Consider the following 21,225-nt stretch of genomic DNA (forward strand, 5'->3'; position numbering starts at 1 on the left):
CATTCTGCTGTTCAGTTTACCATAGGCACAGTTTTCTGCTATACGTTTTCTGGCCCTCATTAACTGGCTTTGTTTGATACTGGCAGCTTTTACACAGTCAGAAATAGGAAAATCCACAGGTTTCTCCAGGTTGCCCACACATCAGTGCAGTATTATAGTGCTCATTTCTCAGGATACACCATGGACTTCTGCCTCTTGGTAGAAAATTCAGTTTGCTACAGTGCACCACAAGCTTTTGGGACAGAAAAAAACCAGAGGCTGGCATTTTGCTTCTTGTTAATCACTTGATTTATTGTATTGCCAATGGAATTTTTATTTGAACTGAGTGTGCCTACAGAGTGCGGCACATCCTGCTGACAAAAGTGTGAGTTAGAGCTCTAATATTTGTATACAATCTCAGTGGGAAAGAAATGTGCATGGAAAGCGCAGAGGGGGGAAGCTGGAAGTGAGGACAAAGTAAAGGAACTGGTCCAACAAAAAGGACAGATGAAAATAAGGAAAAACAAATTGAAACACAGTTAAAAATTTGAATTGCTGACACAGCAAATTATATCTGTTGGTATTTACTGAATGGAACTGAAGAAAAGAGAGTGATCTGAATTGCTCTGAAGGCCAGTTCTGCCAAGAAGGGAAGGTGCCAGTACACCAATGCCAATTTCCGTATTGCAAAATTTGCTGACAATAACGAAAGGTTTGGTGTAGAAGGTCACAGACAGTGCCATATGCCAAGGAAGTCGAGAAGGAATACAGAACTGGAGCCAAGCTTCAGTTTTAATAAAAGCTTTGCCTGGCTCCAATTTTAACATAATATCAAGCAAATACAGATGCCAACATGTATTAAACACATCAAAATAAGATAAGTCTTTTGGGCTTGGGACAAGAAGGCTTTGTACCATATTCATTTACCACTCACAGCAGAAAAAGTAGAGCTTCTGTTTGTGTAATAGCTTCTTATTTCCACCAGCTTCATAATACTGGCAGGGCAAGGCATATTCCACACCATTTCACCAGTCCCTTTCACTTTCATACATGCTTTTCAGACAGGAACATAAAGTAGATGTATTTTTTTGCAGCATCTCATAATTAAATCACAGGTTTATGTTTATTTTGTAATGCTAAGTGCTACACTGAAATGGTAGCTACTAACCAAAGAGCAAGACTTCAGACGTGTATACTGTTTTACTTTAAGTTACAAATTTTGTGTTACTTTTTACTCCTGCAAACTTCTGTAAAGCCATCAAAGCTGAGAAAAAGAAGAGAGAAAGTGTTCATGTCTCATGAGCAGGCATAGCAGAGTCAGTGGACTGAGGCACTGATAAGAATGTAGATGCTGCTGCAGGGAGCTGAACAGAAGTACCAATCCCAGGATTTATCCTGAGTAAGTTAGAAGTACAGTGAGCCCAGGCTGTCACAGTCCACTGCTACTGGTCCTTCAGTTATCTAGGTTAGCTAACCTCATAAATATACTCCATATCTACAAAACAGAAGATTAAAGTCAGTGCAGTTATGCCAAGAAGAGCTACAATCAGAGCTTTGGATGACAGCCTCACTTAGAAGCACTTGGATTCCATCACTTCTCAGTCTTATTCAACTAAAATAAGTTACACCTGTGTAGAAACTAAGGAAAGCTGAGCTAGAAAAAGTACAATTCAAATCTAGTCACTTTTAGCAAATCCAACTCATACAGGTTTCAGCCAGCACTCAGCAGGTGGGTGACAAGTCCAGCCATGACAAAGTTATTTCTCTACAGCAGTTTACCCCAGATTTGTAAGCCCCTGTGAAAATAAATTATCAGTTTTGCACTGGGTCTAGGGACTGACGCATGTTGTGTCCGTTACAACCATTTTAAGTTTACTTGGTAGGAAAGTAGAGGTAGAGAAATACAGAGGTGGTAGGTTTCACTTAATAACATTTAACATGAATGCCAAATATCATAACATTAATTTGTAAAATGGCAACAGCTACGTGAAAAATATTCATAATAGGAAATTCAAGGTTTTATTCCAGTTAATCAATTAACCAAAAATATTATCTGCACGTGGGCAAAATAAAGTCCACGTCTTGCATTGGCATATCTAGCAGAAATTTTAAAGAATGGGCAGAGTTTTTTCATCACTGATTTCTTCCTTATCAAATAAAACTGCTGCCGCTTTTCAATTTCTTATTTTCAAATTGTCCCAGAAGTCTACTTTAGAAGCTGGGGAGCATTTGATTATTTGCCACATCCCGAAATTGAAGACCATGACATATTGACAGCTATGGTACTGGAAGATTCAACAACACAAATTCCTTCGCCGGTAAGAGTCAGAAGCTATTGCTAGAAAGCCAGTTTCAATTACTCAAATTATCCTTATGGCAAGCAAGCTGGCAGGTTCATGGCTATGCACACTCATTACAGCTTGCAGTTAATAAAAATGGCTGAGCAGTGGCAAGCATAAAGCACCTAGCTCTACAAAATATATTGATCAGCTTTATCTATCTGGGAAGTGTAGTGGTAGCACTCATCTTTCCAAACCTTAAGCACCACTAGCCACCTTCTTTTTATTTTCATACCATTACTACACACTCAGACCAAGGAAGCATGGCAGCAGGAAGGTCCCAGGAGTGGCAGTGATTGCCCCTAATTGCCCAGAGTCCAGCAGGCTGCATGAGTACCCATCTATGCTGCAAGAATGCCAAACGAAAGAGACATGTAAAAGTCATAAAAGATGCTGAACAAGTGACAGTTCTGTTGAAGTAAGAACTCGTCCCAGTCATTGTATGAAATTTTTCCATTCCAAACTCCTCTCAGCCCAGCTGACAGTGTCAGAAACTGCAGCTCTCTACAGCCATTTTTATACATATATTAAAGAAAGTGCTGTATGATGAAATGTGCTATAAAAATGTGAAATATTACTATGGTATACTCCACTTAATTAGAACAGAGGGTATGAGAATGGAGGCTTTATAAGTGTCCTGGTTTCAGCAGGGATAGAGTTAATTTCCTTCCTAGTAGCTGGTACAGTGCTGTGTTTCGGATTTAGGAGAGAACAAAGTTGATAAGGCACCGATAAGGCACCGATGTTTTAGTTGTTGCTAGGTAGTGCTTACACTGGCCAAGGACTTTTCAGCTTCCCATGCTCTACTGACTGAGAAGGCTGGAGGTGCACAAGAAGCTGGGAGGGGGCACAGCCAGGACAGCTGACCCCAACTGGCCAAAGGGACATTCCATACCATGGGACGTCATGCTCAGTACATAAAATGGGGAAAGCTGGCCGGGGGGGCTGCTGCTGGGGGACTGGCTGGGCATCGGTCAGTGGGTGGTGAGCAATTGCACTGTGCATCACTTGCTTTGTGTATTATTATTATTACTACATTATTATTATTATTATTGCTATTATTATTTTATTTCAACTATTAAACTGTTTTTATCTCAACCCATGAGTTTTTCTCACTTCTACTCTTCCAATTCTCTCCCCCATCCCACCGGGTGGGGAGGAGTGAGCGAGCGGCTGTGTGGTGCTCGGTTGCTGACTGAGGTTAAACCACAACAATAAGGAACTTTCCCATGAGAACAATTAAGATTAATTACAACAAATTGTAATCACTGCTGTTAACCGGACAATATTAACATAGGTTTGGCAAAGAAATGTATATAATTTTGTCTAAGAATTACCAGTATGAAATTTAACCCTAGTCTTTTAATGTACATATTACCATGTTAAGAAAAAAGAATATATCTTCCGGGATACTCCATGAGTCAAGGCTGGCTGTCGTACCATTGCTTTGCTCATGAGCAACTAGCTTTTGGAGATGGCCAGTCAAGTCTCCAAGGGCAGAAGTTTTGAAGATTAAAGAAGCTTCGTTTCGCTGATATTCTCCTCACTACATCTTAGCTAAATTTTCATTTAGTTATTTCGCATGCTTTTTGGAGCAAGCAGGCAAAGACAATGTAGAAAATCAGACAAAACTGTACATTACAAACCACTGATGTAGTTTAAGAATAAGCTATGGGAAGAATAACAAATTTGGTACATTTCCAGCATCTAAATCAGCGAGATTTCAGGGGTGAAAAGTTCTGTTCAACTATATTTTCATGTATGAGCACAGATGCAAGAAAATATGTAGTAGTAAAACCTCATCCTTTAAGTTTCTCAAATGACCATTTTAATACTTCTGTTATTTCACGTTTATAAGTTTTAAATGTTATTAATTTTGTTCCCCCAACCTTGCAGCAGTGTTTTAAATTACTACTAAAAAAATTAGATAACAATGTTTAATATTAAGTATAGGGCACCATATTCCCTTTTTTTTCCCGGTTTGAGACTGATCATATTAGGATGAGAAATCTAGAATTTGGAGCCAAAAGGTTAGAGCGTTGTTGGTTTCATACTACCAAATGTTTATCTACTGAAAACTTTGATATTTAAAATGGGTCACTTAGCTCTGATAGAAAGTGAATCTACCACACCCATCTTTGAAAGATCCAAAATGTACAGTTACATTATTTGACTTATAGACATTCTGCTATTATCTATATTTTGTTATTAAAGAAAATCCTGAATTGCTAACATTGTAACATAGAAACAATTGCAAGGGGATCTAACTACAGCTAATTGTATCAATATCCATATCTTGCAAAACCTAATCCTGTGAAAGGTTACTAATGGGAATATTCCTATTTCAATAGAATTAGACCTATTCATATGATTAGGCACTCCCTGCAGAATTGGAGCTGAAGTCTTGATCCCACATATTCTTGAAGACAATGATGCTCCTCATGAATGCAAGCAGGCTATCTGTAGGCTGCCAAGAAACTGCAGGACTGGAATCTAAATCTGGATAATTAATCCATCATTCTTTGTCCTTGAGATTTTGAGTTTAGTCAGTTACTATGTACTGAAACAAACCCCACAGTTCAATATTTACATTGTGTTAATGTAGTAAGAATGACTTGTAAATGAAGAAAGAAATCGTTGAAACAACAATCTCAAACCTATTCCTAAGTTTAGGTAAATAACAAATGAGACCAAAAAAAATGTTGTGTGTACTAGGAGAGAAATAAATGAAGAAAAAATGTCCCTTGTTAACTTTGAGCCAGTATTTGTTATTGCAATATATTTCATGTAGGAAAGAAAACTTCTAAGAACAATCTATGTGCAGGTATATACAATTATCATTTTAAGACTTGAAAGGCAATGTAGATAATTAATTTTTGTCACCATATGAAAAAAGCAACTGCAAATCTCATTTCTCACCCAATATCCCTAGCACAAAATATTTGACAGTATTCTTAAAAGCTGATGCAGAATGAAGCTGAATGCATTCAGTTGATTTCAGGCTTAAATTTAACTGTTGAAAAAGTCTCCTTTCAAAGATTGAATTTCCCAATATCAATCTATTTCTTTCTATTTTTGGCATTTTAAAAATACATATTTCTTTCAAAGTTCTTACTATTGTAAGTCTGTGGAAACAGACTTACTCTGCTAGGGATGAAGGGAAAACGTGCAAGCACATCAGGTAAAATTATAAGGACATTTCAACATATCTAGCAACTAAAACATCGCTATTGCTCCATTGCTGAGAGAGCAGTTAAAGCCACACTGTGTTTTAAGAATATATGTCAAGAATAAAAAAGCTGCTTCAGAAAATGAAAGTACTTTATACAGGAAGTATAGAAAAGAAAATGTTCTCTTTTTTCCTAATGTTATTACTGTAATCGATTTTAAATGTCTTGAATGTGCTGAATTTCTGTGGTATTTTAGGTAAGATTGCAAAAAAAAATTACTTATGAAAATAGGCTAGGGAGCTGCATGTGGCCCAAGAGAAATATGCCTTAATGTTCTGCTCATATTTAAGCATGAGAAACACAGATTAGAAAATGTGAGTAGGTAAGTAATGATGAAAGTACTTCATACCTTTCTATGTAAGTAATTAAATCTTAAAATGGTCAAGAAATCGCTAAGAACACAAGTAGAAAGAGTGCATAAAGAATATAAATGTGCTTTTTTCTTTTTTGCTTTGCGCCAGTTTCAATGTGAACAGGTACGGAGCATCAGAGCGGAAAGTGCTTACATTTTAACCTGACTCTGCTCCTTTAGAGGATGATTCTCTCTGACGAAACTCTGATTCTCAGTGAAGTGAGGCAAACTACAAAAGACAAGGTGCTGGTTAAGTACAAACAATTCCCTAACAACTATATGCCCTCCCTCCCAATATGTTATTTACATTTTCTATGAAACATTTAATGAATTGTATTGCAGAATACAGAAGCCAGAAAAGGATCTATCCCTTTGAGTTGTATCCCTCCCTTAGAATTACCCCTCCTAAGTAGGGAGTCTATAATACCAAAAAAAGCGCATTTCAATAATATTTTATGAGACACAACTTGCTAATTTCACTTATGAGCTAACACTTTAAACTAAGGTAGTTTACAGAATTCAGAGACTGAATAATAATTCAAACACCGTTGGACACTCCCAACTTGTAGCTATTATCTTCCATTGTTTCTTACCTCTCTTTTTAGTCGGATGGATTTTTATTCTTCTTTAGTGTTAATACTTTTCTCAGTAGACAGCTCCCTAAGGCATGCTAGAAACCTAATCATACAGATCTTATACAGATAAAACTCCAGCTCTCTATTTTGAGTACTCGTTCCCTGTCATCCATAGTGAAAGTCCTAACTGACTGTTAAAGCTATGAGTAAATTATGAACCAACCCAAACAATTTCTCACTACAAGTTTGATGTAAACACTTACATTCTATTCGTCACAACCAAAGGGTGCAGTACCCATGAAAGGAATACACATTTTGTCATAATACACACTTTCAAAATAACATACTGTAAGAACCCTTCTAAGCCAGGTGAAACACACTGCAGTTGATTTTCATGAACGTGGAGCACCCAGAGCAACAACGGAATTCGAAAACAGTTTCTGGATACTCCCAGCCTCTGAAAAACAGGCTCCTGAGCCTAGGGAGGCCACCCTACCCCCATCAAGGCAGATGAGACACTACCTAAAAACAGATGCTATCTCAGCCACGTTAATACGAGAAAGGAAAATGGCTCAGCTGCGATATTTTGTTTGCCATTACTCTGTGCTTTGCAAGTTCTATTTCCACCATACTTTCCCCTGAGACTGCATCTTAAAATGAATGTATCTAACGTTTGAGTTTATATCTTTTTCCTTACTCTGGAAGTTTCTTGACTAAGGATGGTATATGAAGAACATTCATTAATACTAGCTTTGCTAATTGTATCCGTTTGCCCTTGTTGGTTGTAATTATTGAAACGACATGGTTTTTTCAGAGACGTGCACAATATAGGTGAATAAATAATGCTGTATCTTAAAACTTCTTTTCACTCTTGTCCTACAACCCTCTGTTGAAGCAGTTCAATATGCAAGATTTCCTCACATTCAATACAACCCAGCAAATAAGGAAGTGGGAAACTAAGAAAAATTTGGGACAGAAGCATAATAAAGATGCAAGCAACTGATTCATTTCTTCCAAGGAAAAGACTTGTGTAGATCTTTCCATCATAGATAGAGAAAGAGGGTAAACATAGCTTTGGGGGACTACATTTAGCCCATTCCTCATGAAAGGGTCAGAGGCAAAGGGCTAGAATGAGCTCTGCTAACATGGCCCGAGAGCCATCCAAGAGTGTTAAAGATTGCTTTATCAGACTTACTGCCAGACTGCCTTACAGCAGGCTGCTAGGAAAGGTAAGGACAACAGGAACAGGAAAGGTGACGTGCGACAAAACTAGCTTGCCTGAAAGTGCTGCGATGAGATGGTGCGGATGTATATGTACCAAACCATCTGCTCAAGTAGAGCAAAGTGACTTTTGAAAAAATCTAGGCATCTCTACATTTAGGCTTCCTGAGAACTGACAAGATACTACGTCTAGTTCTTTTAACGTGTCTGCTTTATAGGAAAATAGTCCACACAACAATATGATGACCAAGATTAGGACAGTAGACTACATAAACCTGAAAATCTACTGACACCAAGAAAAGAACTAAACCTATCCACTCTCTGCACAGAAAAATGCATAATGGTAAGGAATAAAAATGTAATTTATTATGTATAAATGCATTAAACTCTAAGCAAGAAAATATATTTCTTAATATCCTTTTATATTTTCTTACTTTTAAAGCAATTTTTTTTAATTAAAAAAAGGTGATAGCATGGTCCCAATTATTTATTTATAAATATCTGTAGAGAAAACGTATATGCAAAAAGCAATACTTTAATTTGTAGGAGACCTGCATGAGAAACAGGATTCTGTCCCAGGAGAATTAGATCATTTTATTTGTGGTGGAAATAGATAAATAATAATGTCTTAAAGCACTATACATTTTTTTTTTATACTTTGGCCTTTGCAATATTTTTTGTACAATTTAGTAAATATTTACATCATTTTCAGCCAAATCATTTATTTAAAGATTATTGATATTATGTCAACTACTTTCTAAACTTTAAATAAAATCTAACTGGGGGAGAAAAGAAAGTCAGCATTTTCCAAACAACTGTTTTGATGAGTCAACATTTTCTAACAGAAAAAGGCTTCATCAGAGTTATATGTCAATTGTAATTTGCAGAACAAATGAACTTTTACTACTTAGTGCTGTTAGTTAATAGCATAAATACAGCTTTGAGACTGAAACTAAATTCTAATATCTCATTCATCAGTATAAATAATCAAAACCCAGCTTTAAGAGCAATCTTTTGTAATCCCCTTAAGACAAAAACTCATACAGGTCTTTCCAGAGTGAAGAATTTGGCCTACAGAATCTATTTCTGATGATGATGTGTGCAAGGGAAAACCACACACTGCTCTCAGACCTCAGGTGGAATTTATAGCACTCGTGTTCAGGAAAATGTAATTTTCCTCCTGTAAATTGAGTAAGTTTTATTTGGAGTCATGGAGAAACAGTAACAAGGCACCGCATGAAACCAATTTCACAACCATTTTTCAGAAAGATATGCTGTCCATACCGTTATGAATTCATTGCAGTCCCTCATAATTAAGGCAGAAGACAAAGGCAAAACTGTCTTTTATCATCAAACTATTTTTCAGCCTTATTTCCAACATTGCCAAAAATTGCTTTCTAGCCGAACATTTCTGAGTTGCAGATTTTTTTTAAAGAAGATTTAAGTAGCTCTTATAAGCTGTTAATGAACTATGCAAGCAGAATCCAGTGAATTCCAAAACTGTGCAGTTACTTAAATTAACTCTTATAAAAAATGTCGAAGCGGGTTTTTAACTGTTTTCAATGGGTGACTTCTTTAGCTATCTTGAGTTATCAGATGCATGAGAAAGATTTGCCAGAAAGAAATTTGAACGATGATTTCTTCTCCCATCAAACATAAAAGACACCGAAAAAGCTCATGGCAAACTGCCCCCTGTAGCTATTCAGAAATGTTTTTACTGTCTCATTTCCTCTTCACATACTTTACTTTTTGGTTCATTCCCTGACTCGCCTGCAAAGATCTTTGCCGTTTCCCTTCTATTTTCATTTTTTCCCTTCCATTCTTCCTTTCTTTGCTCATCTTGTGACTGTGATACCTCATGACCTCTTCTAGCATGTAGAAGGAAGATCAGTAACTATAAATGCAAATGTCTGACAGTATGGAAGGTGTTCACATGCAGGAGTGTTTAATTTTTAAACCACTTCTTAATATTTTCTTTAAGATATGTTTAATTTGATTAGCTCTATGCATATTTCAACACATATTATTCTTAAGACATTCTCAATAGTTGTTATTATTTTGGTGCCAGACAGCCTTCTATTATGCCTAAGTTACTGAAATTTGTTTGAAGTTACTGAATGTATTTTAATATTAAGTTACTGAGTTACTTAACCTAAGGTGATTAAGTTATTGAATTAAGTTACTGAAAATGAAATTGCTGACTGTTGTGGGCACCGTGAGCTGCCCAACAAATATTATGAGCACCGTGAAATACCTGGCAGACATTACAGAGCTGGTGGAAGGCTCAGCAAATATAATCACCGTGAAGCTCTCTGCAGATATAAAAAGGGGTGTCAAGCTATTGGCAGTCATTACGAACCTTGTCAAGTGTTCAGTGGACATTATAAATGGCAGTGACAACTAGATGGATCTTGTAAATTCTGTATCAGAGGTGTGGTAAGGAGTCCTATTAGGAATTAAAGTACGAAATTCTGAGAAACTGCTTTCATTTCCTCTCTAAAATTCACAGGCTCATATTCACTGGCAACCTGGAAATACTAATTAACAGTCCTTAATCGATTCTTCTGATCATTCCAGCATTTGCAGAAAGAGGACTTTTCCTGCCGGGAAATGGATCTCTATGAAGATGCCCATGCTGGGTCTCTATAAAATGGCAGCTTGATATTTGAAAAGTATTGCAGATTTTCACATGTTCAGTAATACAGGCTACTGGAAACTTCTCCGCCTTTCACTCACAAGAGCTCATTCCTTATTTGCCTCCAGACAGGTATCAGTGTTTCCTTAACAATTCAGCTGATGGAACATCTGTAGCTGGTATTCACATCATTTCACATCTCTCCCAACTTGTAAATATCTGTATTTGCTGTTGTTGTTAAAACCAAATTTTTTGTTATTACTCCAGTCAACACTGATCCTCCTTCTGCTATAAATGTGTTAGCAACACACATCATTCCTCTTGTGGTTATTAGGATAAAAGTGTGACTTTCCTTTTGTTCCTGTAAGACATTAGCGAAGTCACCATCCCAGCAATTTTCTGTCATTCAAGAAAGCCAAAGATTCAAAGATTCTGTTATTAATGAAGTATGTGTGAAATTATACTTCTGATTATGGAACCTACCAGCATAATCTTAGGCAAAGGTTTTTTTCTCTGCAGTATGCGACACTTTTAGAATCTCTGGGTTTGTCTGTTCTTTGCTAGACACTGTTCAGTGTGAGAGGAATTTTCTTTACTCATTCATTTTTTGTTTGCTTGTTTCCTCACACCATATCCATCACGCTTGCTATGGTGAAAAATCTTTTTCAAAAGGCGATTCACTTACAGATCTTCAAATACAGAATTCACCTAACTGAAGCTCACTGTAAAAATTCTATTCATCCCCAGGACGCAGTGCTAAAATGTATAGTTACAGGTTTATAAAAATGAAAAATACAAGAATGGAATCTGACATTTATGCCACGCTGTCAGAGGTATAACTTGAAAGGAATATTCGATAAATCCCTGTAGGAATCCTCAGTTTCATGCAGTATACAATGTAGAGCTACCATCATGGGTTAATCTTTTAAATCATAATTACATGTTACTTAATATATAGACAGGACAGTGGTGTTCTTGCAAAATATATATGTATATAAAAAAAACTTTGTATGAAATAAGAAACTTGTATGTTTTTCCATCTTTCAATCTTAGTTGTATTTTCTGTGCCATATACCTGAATTTCTTGTGCCTATAAGCAAGGCAGATTTATGACTTTTTTTTTTTTTTGCATCATATCTGTTTTTTAATATATTTTCTGGATTCCACTTCAATTTGTAATGTTAAATGAGAGTATAGCTCACCACATATCAGCTGGTTTTCCTTCAGGTTATGAAATGACAGTCCTTGTAAAGCACTGGGGTAAGCACAAACTGTTTCCTCCGCTATTCGAACTGAAGCATTTCTGGCCCATTGCAAGACCCATTTTAGATTACAGTCACAAATGAGTGAATCGGTGTTGAAATGTCTAGAAAGGCAAAGAAAGATCACAATTGGTACACGTGCAATTTTCATAAACATACTCTCTTCTGTTAGATTCAAATGATCTAACTCCAAAGAGAACTAATTCTAGATAGATGCATAACTATGGATGTATAATTATAGATGTATAATTGTAAAGGTATCCTGAGACAACTAATACACATTGTCCCACTGTTAATGACTTCCAAGGCATTATGCCAAAGTTCTGGGTTTGGTTACAGAACAGCATCACTGACTACTGGATTAAATTTGAGTACGTGCTGCTGTAGAAAGTCATACTATAACATAATTTCACTTAGAAAAACTCTTTTGAGTAGGAACTTAACCATGGAAGCATCCAGTATACATTTTTAAATCTCAGAGAAGTAAATTTAATAAAAATAACTGGGAATTGTTATTATAATTGCAGGAAAAATATTTAACATGAATGTTTTTGTGTATTTAGAGTTATTATACGTTGTAATGCATGAAAACATGGAAAGGTATAAGATCATAAAGGAAAAAAACCCAGGGATGCTAGTCAGGATGGCTAGACTGGGCTAGTCAGGAACGGGGTCAAGTTGTCAGTGCTATCCATTTCACTGGGCCAGGTAGAAGATGACAGCTCATCAGCAGTGAGACAGACATTGATAACAAAATACTGCATATTTTACATTTGGAATGCATTACTAGAAACAATCCTGTTTGAATTCATATTCAACTCTGCTGTGTTTATTCTAATGTGTTTCTCGAATATTTCAGATTTCCGAACAGAAGGAATCATACTTACAGTGCTTTCAGAGCTAGCAGCTCAGAAAAAAGTCCATTCATGAGACTTGAAAAAATATTCCCTGACAAATTCCTAGAAAAAAGCAATTTCTAGTCAGTTATAACAAATACAAGAAGAAAACAAAATTTTTATGGACTAATTTCCCAATGCTGATTAAGAAATTCTGCTTTCTTGACAACAGTAAAAACATATTTAAATTTGTACATTGCTTTCTCATAAATGACAGCAATATTTAAATGAAATCATACACTTTTACTTCTTCTATTTTCACAGCAGGTATACATACAATTCATTTGGTCTAATAAACAGGAATATTTCTACATATTTATTAGAATAGAATTCTAGAAGAGAATATTCTGGAATTTAAGTGAAAATATTCATACAATGATTAGTCAGTGAGACCTATGTTGTATTTTTATGGTGTATGTAGAATGCCATTTCAAGGTAAAGAAAAAAAAACAGTGTCTTAATTTAGTAACGCTCAGAGGAATTCAAGCAATTCCTTAAAACAGTAATGAGTCTTCAAAGTAACTACACAAATAGTTTTATTACAAAGGTCTTTAAACAAACTGATTTTTCCCATCCTTAAATTAAGGACATTTCCATTTTAACTACTGTTTTACTATTTCTTGTCTTGATGGCTGCACAGATTAAGCTGAATACTTGCAAACAGATGCGATTTAATTTTGCCTAGTTTAACAGTATTGCTCTGCCAGTGCCTTAATAGTATAAAAGTTAAATGCTTAATGTCAAGTAATACTGTCTTTTTCTATACCAGTAAACTGAAAAATTAGTGCAGTATCCAAGATTAACATTTCATACCATATGAATTACCTACTTTTGAAATACTGATACACGTTCCTTTCTATCCAGTGCCTGAAGCCTACATGTCTGAATTCAAGGATGGCTACAAAATTTCAGCTATCAGTGAAATTTCAGATCTCTTCGCTGGAGATTTGTTGTTACGTGTAGAAAAAAAAATGTGGACTGGCAAAGAAAATGGTTTCATTACTTTTTCATTAAAAAGGATGTTTTTATAATTATTGATTTTAATTCTCTTATGTCTATAAAGTAAAGAATGTACACTAAACTGAAGACACAAATTCCGATCGGGAGCAATGTTCCACCACTGAGGAATCTACCAAGCTGCAAAAGATCTGAGACAGCTTCATAAAGTAAGGAAAAACAAAATACTCAAGAACCATGCTTTCTACAGAAACCTGTACAGATACATATGGATCAATGAATTCAAGAAAGAGGAGAAAATATTGCTAATTTATAAATTACTTTAAGAAAGTTATGGAGCATTCTTGAAACAATTACTAATCTTATTTTTGTACACAATTAATTTTTCACCACTGAAATAATGAAAAAAAAAAAGAAAATGAACTTTGAACACTTCAAATTTTCATGGTAATTTAAAGCAAAATTCTACTAATACAGAAAAATAAACTGGCTCAGCAATGTTAAGTGAAATTATATCTCATTATATTGAGTGACGATGAGATGTGTTGATATAATTGAACTCATTGTTAAGATTTTGTCTAACAGTGCACCTTTAATACAGTTGTGGTGCAAAGCTCTTGGAAATGGAAGGGCTTTCACGCATCTCTTCAAGTGTGGGTATGTCTAAAGGTGGAAATGAACGTTTGCTTGTAGCTACCTATTTCTATACCTTTAATATTTTGGATTTATCAACAGGAACTAAAAATATTGAGCATTTCACAAAGACTCAGTTACCTCTTTACTTAAAATTAAATGGATCTACTCATGTGCTTATTGGACATAAGCCCTGACGAGGCATATGCTGAAGCAGCTCAGTGAACTGGGACGTTAAACGGACTAAATCAGAAACTGATAACCCTGACATTTACACTGAAGTAAATCAGAAGCGGTTCCACTAATATGAAAGCAGTTACAGTAGTATAAACCTTCTGACAGAGGACAATCATGCTGAACTAAAGGACGGGGAAAGCAATCTGCCTAGCCTGGCATGGACAACAGCCACAGGGCAGAAATATGGGGGCGGGGGCGGGGGGGTGTCTTTTCTCTGTCTCATCCCACTGCAGTATGACAACATTGCCGATCTGATCCAAATCCCCTCTTTTCCCTTAAATAGCTATCCATGCTTCAGACAACAAAACAAACAGAACACCAAGCCTGAAGTTTGGTAATTCTGTTTGGACCAAAGGAAGGCTCCATGTCTGGTCAATATTTTAGGAAACAGGGAAAAACTGTAAGTCATTTCCACAGCTGATGTAGCAGGGTTCAGCAGACGTATGGTAGCTATGCGCCTCCCAGTGATGCCCATTCTGTATCTTCTGAATCTATGTACTTTCCACAGGTCCTGCCGAATCCACCAAGACATCTAGCCAGAACTGACCTACACTGCGTTAACCTAAAAATTCCTGGCTAATGTTCCACTTACAGATTTTTGGTTTCTTTTTATCATAACAGAGAAGTATATAACCCTTTTCTTTAGTGGTTTTGCCAAGTGCTGGAATAATTAAGTTCCTGACAGTTCAAAAGTCAGCACAAAGCCAGCAAGCCAATTTTTCATATTCTTTCATATTCTTCTGTCAATGACCTGGTTTGAAGTTTCCATATGACTAGTAATAATTAGCAAACTAGGATCATGTTCACAGTGCTGTATAAGTCTTAAAGGAATACATTTCTATGCCCAAGAAACACGGAATTACAGTATCTGGATCTCCAACAGTGGGAATAGCTTCTTCTCTAACAAAACTTTCAGAAATCTTCTTAAATCACCCCAATAACCTAAGCATTCCTGAGATAGGTATCTGCAGCACCCTGCAAATGCGTGGTTCTGTCAGTTCATGTAATTTATATTATATATTAAAATATCTCCAAATGCATAGTGTTGTGAAATTCCACCATTTCAGATATCCTAAAAACCCAGTCTAGCTTGATTTAAAAGGACATTTGTTGTAAAAACATCTGTATCACCTAGTTTGCAAACATTTCAAACATAACAAATTAATGCACTCCAAAGCTGATAGCACTTACTATGCCATTAACTTACTCCATTAACAGAAACGTGCTTTCTGTTCTATCAGAGGTAAAACATTTTAGTCTTACGTATAAGGTCCTACACTTACTTTTTCATATAACAAATACTCTTGTGCTTTTACAGAAATTAATACAACACTTTTGCGAAAAGCTTTAATATAAATGACAAATGCCATAAAACAGTCAAAGGGAGTTATGTGTCTCAAAGGACCATTTTGAGGCAAAATATAGGTAGAAGCAGGAGTATATGAATATGAAGAATGCTTCACTGTTACAAGCAGTATTAAAAAGCAAAAGCTGAATGCAAGGGTGACAGATTGATCCTCTGTGCAAAAAGGCTGGGATGGGAGGGGTGAAAAACAACAGCAGAAATAAAGAGAGGGCAGGTTGCAGTGCGTATTTTCCTGATGTTGCTAAAGTGGGGTCTGTTTGATTCACTGTGTTACTGGTTTTGTACGTTATCTCTGGCACCAAACAAAGCGATTAGTTGCTTCAAGGACAGCAAGAAAGTCACACAAGAATTTATGGTATAATATTATCATAGAAGTAACTGCTGATGATGATTCAGAGGCAGGATGAAGAATAAATCAGATGCACTTTAATCAAACAGTTGGAAGTAAGGAGGAAGTCCTGTTTTGAACTTGCAAAAGGAAGATCCAGCAGTAGCTGCTTGTTGAAACAGGTTTAAGGCTGCAACATTTCAGAACCTGAAGGGCTAAATTATGGGGAGCTACAAAAAACATGAAATCTGGTATATCAGTACAGTGGTACCATCCCAGTATTCCACAACTCTTGGTATTTAGATTAAACAGAATTAATGTGGATGGCATCTCCATTACCTAGCAGAAATACATTTGCATACATAATTCTGGAACAAAGCACTGAAACATGGCCACTGAGGGGCCAAAGGAGATTTGGAAGATTTGTTGCATTCAATTATGTCACTCCTAGTTAGAATACGTACACCTTATCACAGCATAAACACAGCCCAAGGGTAATATATAAGCCAAAAAAGTTAAGCTAATATCTTAGAAGACATAATAAATCTTCTCTTGTACTGTCTGAGGCACTGTCAGCTGCATCTGTCATATGATGTGAAAGCATTTTGGAATCATCTTCCAGAGTACAAATCATCAAATCCAAGGAGGTGTAAAAATTAGATCAGTCTCAGGGAACATAATCACAACTCACTGGCTGCAGTAATTTCAGGAGCTGTGTGAAATTTTTGATTCCATTAGTAACTGGAAATTCAATTCCTATTCACTGAAATATACATCCTGACTGCAATCTGAATAAAAGTCGTCTTTTCTACATTATCAAGAGGCTTACAATTTTTTGCGGTTTCTGTATGTGTGTGTGTTTTCAAAACAATACTAGATGATACTACTAATTAATTTTTTCTTAGTTCAAGAATCCTGTAAGTTGTCCTGTTCTAAAATAGACTGCACAAAACCACCAAGCCCTTTAAAGAGTGTTTGCATTATCCCTGAAAGCTCAGGCAGCTCTCATCCTTCATTTTAGTGAAGTGTTGAAACGTACCTTCACCCTACTCAGTTTAGATACATGCATCACATCATTTGGTTAAACATCCTATGTCAATTTGGGCCTAGAGCTGATTTTTCAGCTCTGATTCCATTTTTTGCAAACTGAATTAGACTTACAAGATTGAGTGAAACACACTGTGTTGTTTTGTTTCACCTGGTATTGTAAACAGTATAAGAAAACCTCATTATCTGTACTTCACAGGTGCATGAAAAGATTTATGTCCTTTGCTCCTTCCAGTGGACTCACGGCTCTCCCTACTGGTTTTGATAACAGCCTGCAAAGCTCCTTCTGTACTTCATCTCTGCTAAAGTAACACAGGAGAGCTCTAGTTACCGCAACCAACAACTGCATAAATCAACACATATGTATATAACTTTATATTGCTCCTTCAGTAGTCTAAACCACACTCGATGGCTCTGAAACTGGTTCCATGTGCTTCTCCATAACCTTTTCAGAGAACAGCTTTCTCATACCCCTGAAATGACAAGTAAACACAATTCAGAGGTATCAGTAGCAACAGAAAGGTGACTTACTGTATTTTAAACATGTTTTAAAAGTTTGATTCTGGGAAGTTTGTATGAATTTCCAAGGGGAAAAAAGCTAGAAAGTGTTAGAAAAGTACCAGGTGGCATTAGCTTGCAGTCAACGAACAATCACCAGTTCTCACACCAGAGGCAAATTGAGATCCCAGCTCAGATAATTACTATCAGCATTATGTCATTATATGAGATTTCTGAGACCAAGGATCAAATGATACTATGAACGGCAGGGAACAGTTCATAGAATCATAGAATCATAGAATCATTGAGGTTGGAAAAGACCTCTAAGATCATCGAGTCCAACCGTCAACCCAACACCACCAGGCCCACTAAACCATGTCCCTAAGCGCCTCATCTACACGTCTTTTAAAAACCTCCAGGGATGGGGACTCCACCACTTCCCTGGGCAGCCTGTTCCAATGTTTCACCACTCTTTCAGTAAAGAAATTTTTCCTTACATCCAATCTAAACCTCCCCTGCCGCAACTTGAGGCCATTTCCTCTCGTCCTATCGCTTGTTACTTCGGAGAAAAGACCAACACCCACCTCGCTACAACCTCCTTTCAGGTAGTTGTAGAGAGCGATGAGGTCTCCCCTCAGCCTCCTTTTCTCCAGGCTAAACAACCCCAGTTCCCTCAGCCGCTCCTCATAAGACTTGTTCTCCAGACCCCTCACCAGCTTCGTTGCCCTTCTCTGGACACGCTCCAGCACCTCAACGTCCTTCTTGTAGTGAGGGGCCCAAAACTGAACACAGTATTCGAGGTGCGGCCTCACCAGGGCCGAGTACAGGGGCACGATCACTTCCCTACTCCTACTGGCCACACTATTTCTGATACAGGCCAGGATGCCATTGGCCTTCTTGGCCACCTGGGCACACTGCCGGCTCATGTTCAGCCGGCTGTCGACCAACACCCCCAGGTCCTTTTCCGCCAGGCAGCTTTCCAGCCACTCTTCCCCAAGCCTGTAGCGCTGCATGGGGTTGTTGTGGCCGAAGTGCAGGACCCGGCACTTGTCCTTGTTGAACCTCATACAGTTGGCCTGGGCCCATCCATCCAGCCTGTCCAGGTCCCTCTGCAGAGCCTTCCTACCCTCGAGCAGATCAACACTCCCACCCAACTTGGTGTCATCTGCAAACTGACTGAGGGTGCACTCAATCCCCTCATCCAGATCATCAATAAAGATATTAAACAAGACCGGCCCCAGTACTGAGCCCTGGGGAACACCGCTCGTGACCGGCCGCCAACTGGATGTAACTCCATTCACCACAACTCTCTGGGCCCGGCCATCCAGCCAGTTTTTGACCCAGCACAGAGTCCACCTGTCTAAGCCGTGAGCCGCCAGCTTCTCTAGGAGAATGCTGTGGGAGACAGTGTCAAAGGCCTTGCTGAAGTCCAGGTAGACCACATCCACAGCCTTTCCCTCATCCACTAGGCGGGTCACCTGGTCATAGAAGGAGATCAGGTTGGTCAAGCAGGACCTGCCTCTCATGAACCCGTGCTGGCTAGGCCGGATCCCCTGGTTGTCCCGCTCATGCCTTGTGAGCGCCCTCAAGATGAGCCGCTCCATAATCTTCCCCGGCACCGAGGTCAGGCTGACAGGCCTGTAGTTCCCCGGATCCTCCTTCCGGCCCTTCTTGTAGATGGGCGTCACATTGGCAAGCCTCCAGTCATCCGGGACCTCCCCCGTTAACCAGTTCCTCTTGATTGAGACTGTGGTTGTATTTCTTCACAAAATAATCACTGACCCAACAAGAGTAATGGTACTCTTGACTTTGGTTTGGTAAGGAGGACAGTCCCTACAAAAGAGAAAGTCGTAACTTTTGACATAGCAGTCATGAACTGATTTACTTTGGATGAAAGGGGAATTTAGACTTATCTATTACTATGCCTCTGATTTCCAAAAGACAGACTTTTGAAATTAAAAAAATAAATAAAGTAACTAGTGAAGAACTACTAAAGTACATGAACTGGAATGCAGGACGGCACCATTTGTTAAGTCAATAGTAGAAAGGCAATTTAAAACCCAAATAAGAAAAATGGAAGATAGAATAAATGGACCAACTCTTAAATCTTGAAAAACAAAATCGGGTTTTAAAAAGATCAAAGAAGTAGAGAGACTATAATGAACAGGAAAAGGTCAGCAAAAAGACACAAAGCATAAAGAGAATTACCGAAAATTAAGTTAAACTTTGGAAAGTATACTAAAACAAGGTGCAAAAGACACTTTAACTATTCTACTATATTATAAGTAAGAAATGAAGAAAGAGTAGATATTATATATAGCCTAAATATATCCCATTACTACTACTTTCTATGCTGTTCAGTAAGGTTGGTCATTTGGATTATAGGTATTTATGGGAGAAGCATACACTAAATTCTGGAAAAGATCTTTCCCAAGACCACCTACAGTATGACTACTGATCTGCAGAACTAGTTAAAATCCAAAAAATACCTGGGCAACTAGAGGCCTTCTAGGCTAATTCCACTCACAAGAAAACACTAGTATAAGTGTTCATGGTTTTCTCCTGCTTATGTAGTATCATGTATATTAAAATCAAGAAATAATTTTTCTTGTCTAGAAAATTAGTGATCTTTTGATATGATTAGATGACACATTCAATAGATACATATTGATTTTTTTCCCATTTCTTATTTGCCAACATTTTTTTCCATTTTTCTTTCTTTCAGAACTCACTCAGTTACTGCATCAAATACAACGAGGCCAGACTAACAGGTCTGCAGTTACCAGAATCATCATTTTTTCCACTGATGCATGGACATAACATCCATAAAAGCATGAAGAACCTGGCATTAAGTGCATTTATTGTAAGACACTGTAAGATAATGGACAGGATAGAAGGGAGGGGAGTGAGACATTACTGCTGTTCTGCAGAAACAGTCTTGTAATTGTATTTAGTGCTTTCACTAATGACTCTGGCTCAGAAATGTAAGCATGTGAAAATGAAATCTGGTAATAACAAAACCAAGGATTGGTCACTGTTAAGAGAACTATGATACAAGAAGAGGTGAACGTTCTTGAAGATGAGAGGTCTAGTAATTTCATTAAAACAGTATTATTCAAAGTGCAAAATGTAACAAGAATGTCACTTGAGAATTATACTTAAGAAAGGTCTAACTCAAATTTCTGCTATAAACTGGGGCCTCAGAAGGAAAGCAATGCAGAAAGCCCTGGATCTACACCCACTTGGAAATGAAAGTTAGCCCCATCTTGAGGAAAAGGTAAATATTTACTTAGGATGCACAAAAAGACTAGATGCAAGAAAATACAGTGTTAATGATAGTGTAGAGGGAACTGGTGAGACTTTCTCTGGATCTACGTGCTCAGAAAAGATTCACCAACCCTGGGACAGGTACACAGGTTACTAGAATGAGCAGGGATATGGCAAATCTGTTTTACAGAAGGAAACTGTAATGGTGTGGTTTGATCAGCCTGGTAACCAGACGGCATTTAGCATGCATATCGTGCCTCTTTCCGACATCTCTGGTATCAGTGAAGGATGCGGAGGTATACTGCCACGTTCCTTCCTGGTCTTTAGAGGAAAGGGATAGTACAGCCAAACACTGTCACAGAACAAATGTTGTATGCTCACTGTGAATGAATTTCTGTTCCTT

General features: G+C 37.5%; 1 protein-coding gene across 3 annotated transcripts in view; it reads right to left on the reverse strand.

The window, feature by feature from the left end:
• LOC143160727 (adhesion G protein-coupled receptor A1-like) overlaps positions 1-21,225 on the reverse strand; it is a 296,528-nt gene that overhangs the window by 163,347 nt on the left and 111,956 nt on the right. For all 3 annotated transcript variants that reach the window (XM_076338820.1, XM_076338822.1, XM_076338821.1), the window contains 2 exons: positions 12,481-12,552; positions 11,534-11,697 (listed from right to left, as the gene is read on the reverse strand). In XM_076338820.1, coding sequence (XP_076194935.1) covers positions 11,534-11,697; positions 12,481-12,552 — 236 coding nt within the window. The remainder of the gene's footprint in view (positions 1-11,533; positions 11,698-12,480; positions 12,553-21,225) is intronic.

This window comes from Aptenodytes patagonicus, chromosome 5 (assembly GCF_965638725.1).
Source record: "Aptenodytes patagonicus chromosome 5, bAptPat1.pri.cur, whole genome shotgun sequence".
NCBI classification, from domain to species: domain Eukaryota; kingdom Metazoa; phylum Chordata; class Aves; order Sphenisciformes; family Spheniscidae; genus Aptenodytes; species Aptenodytes patagonicus.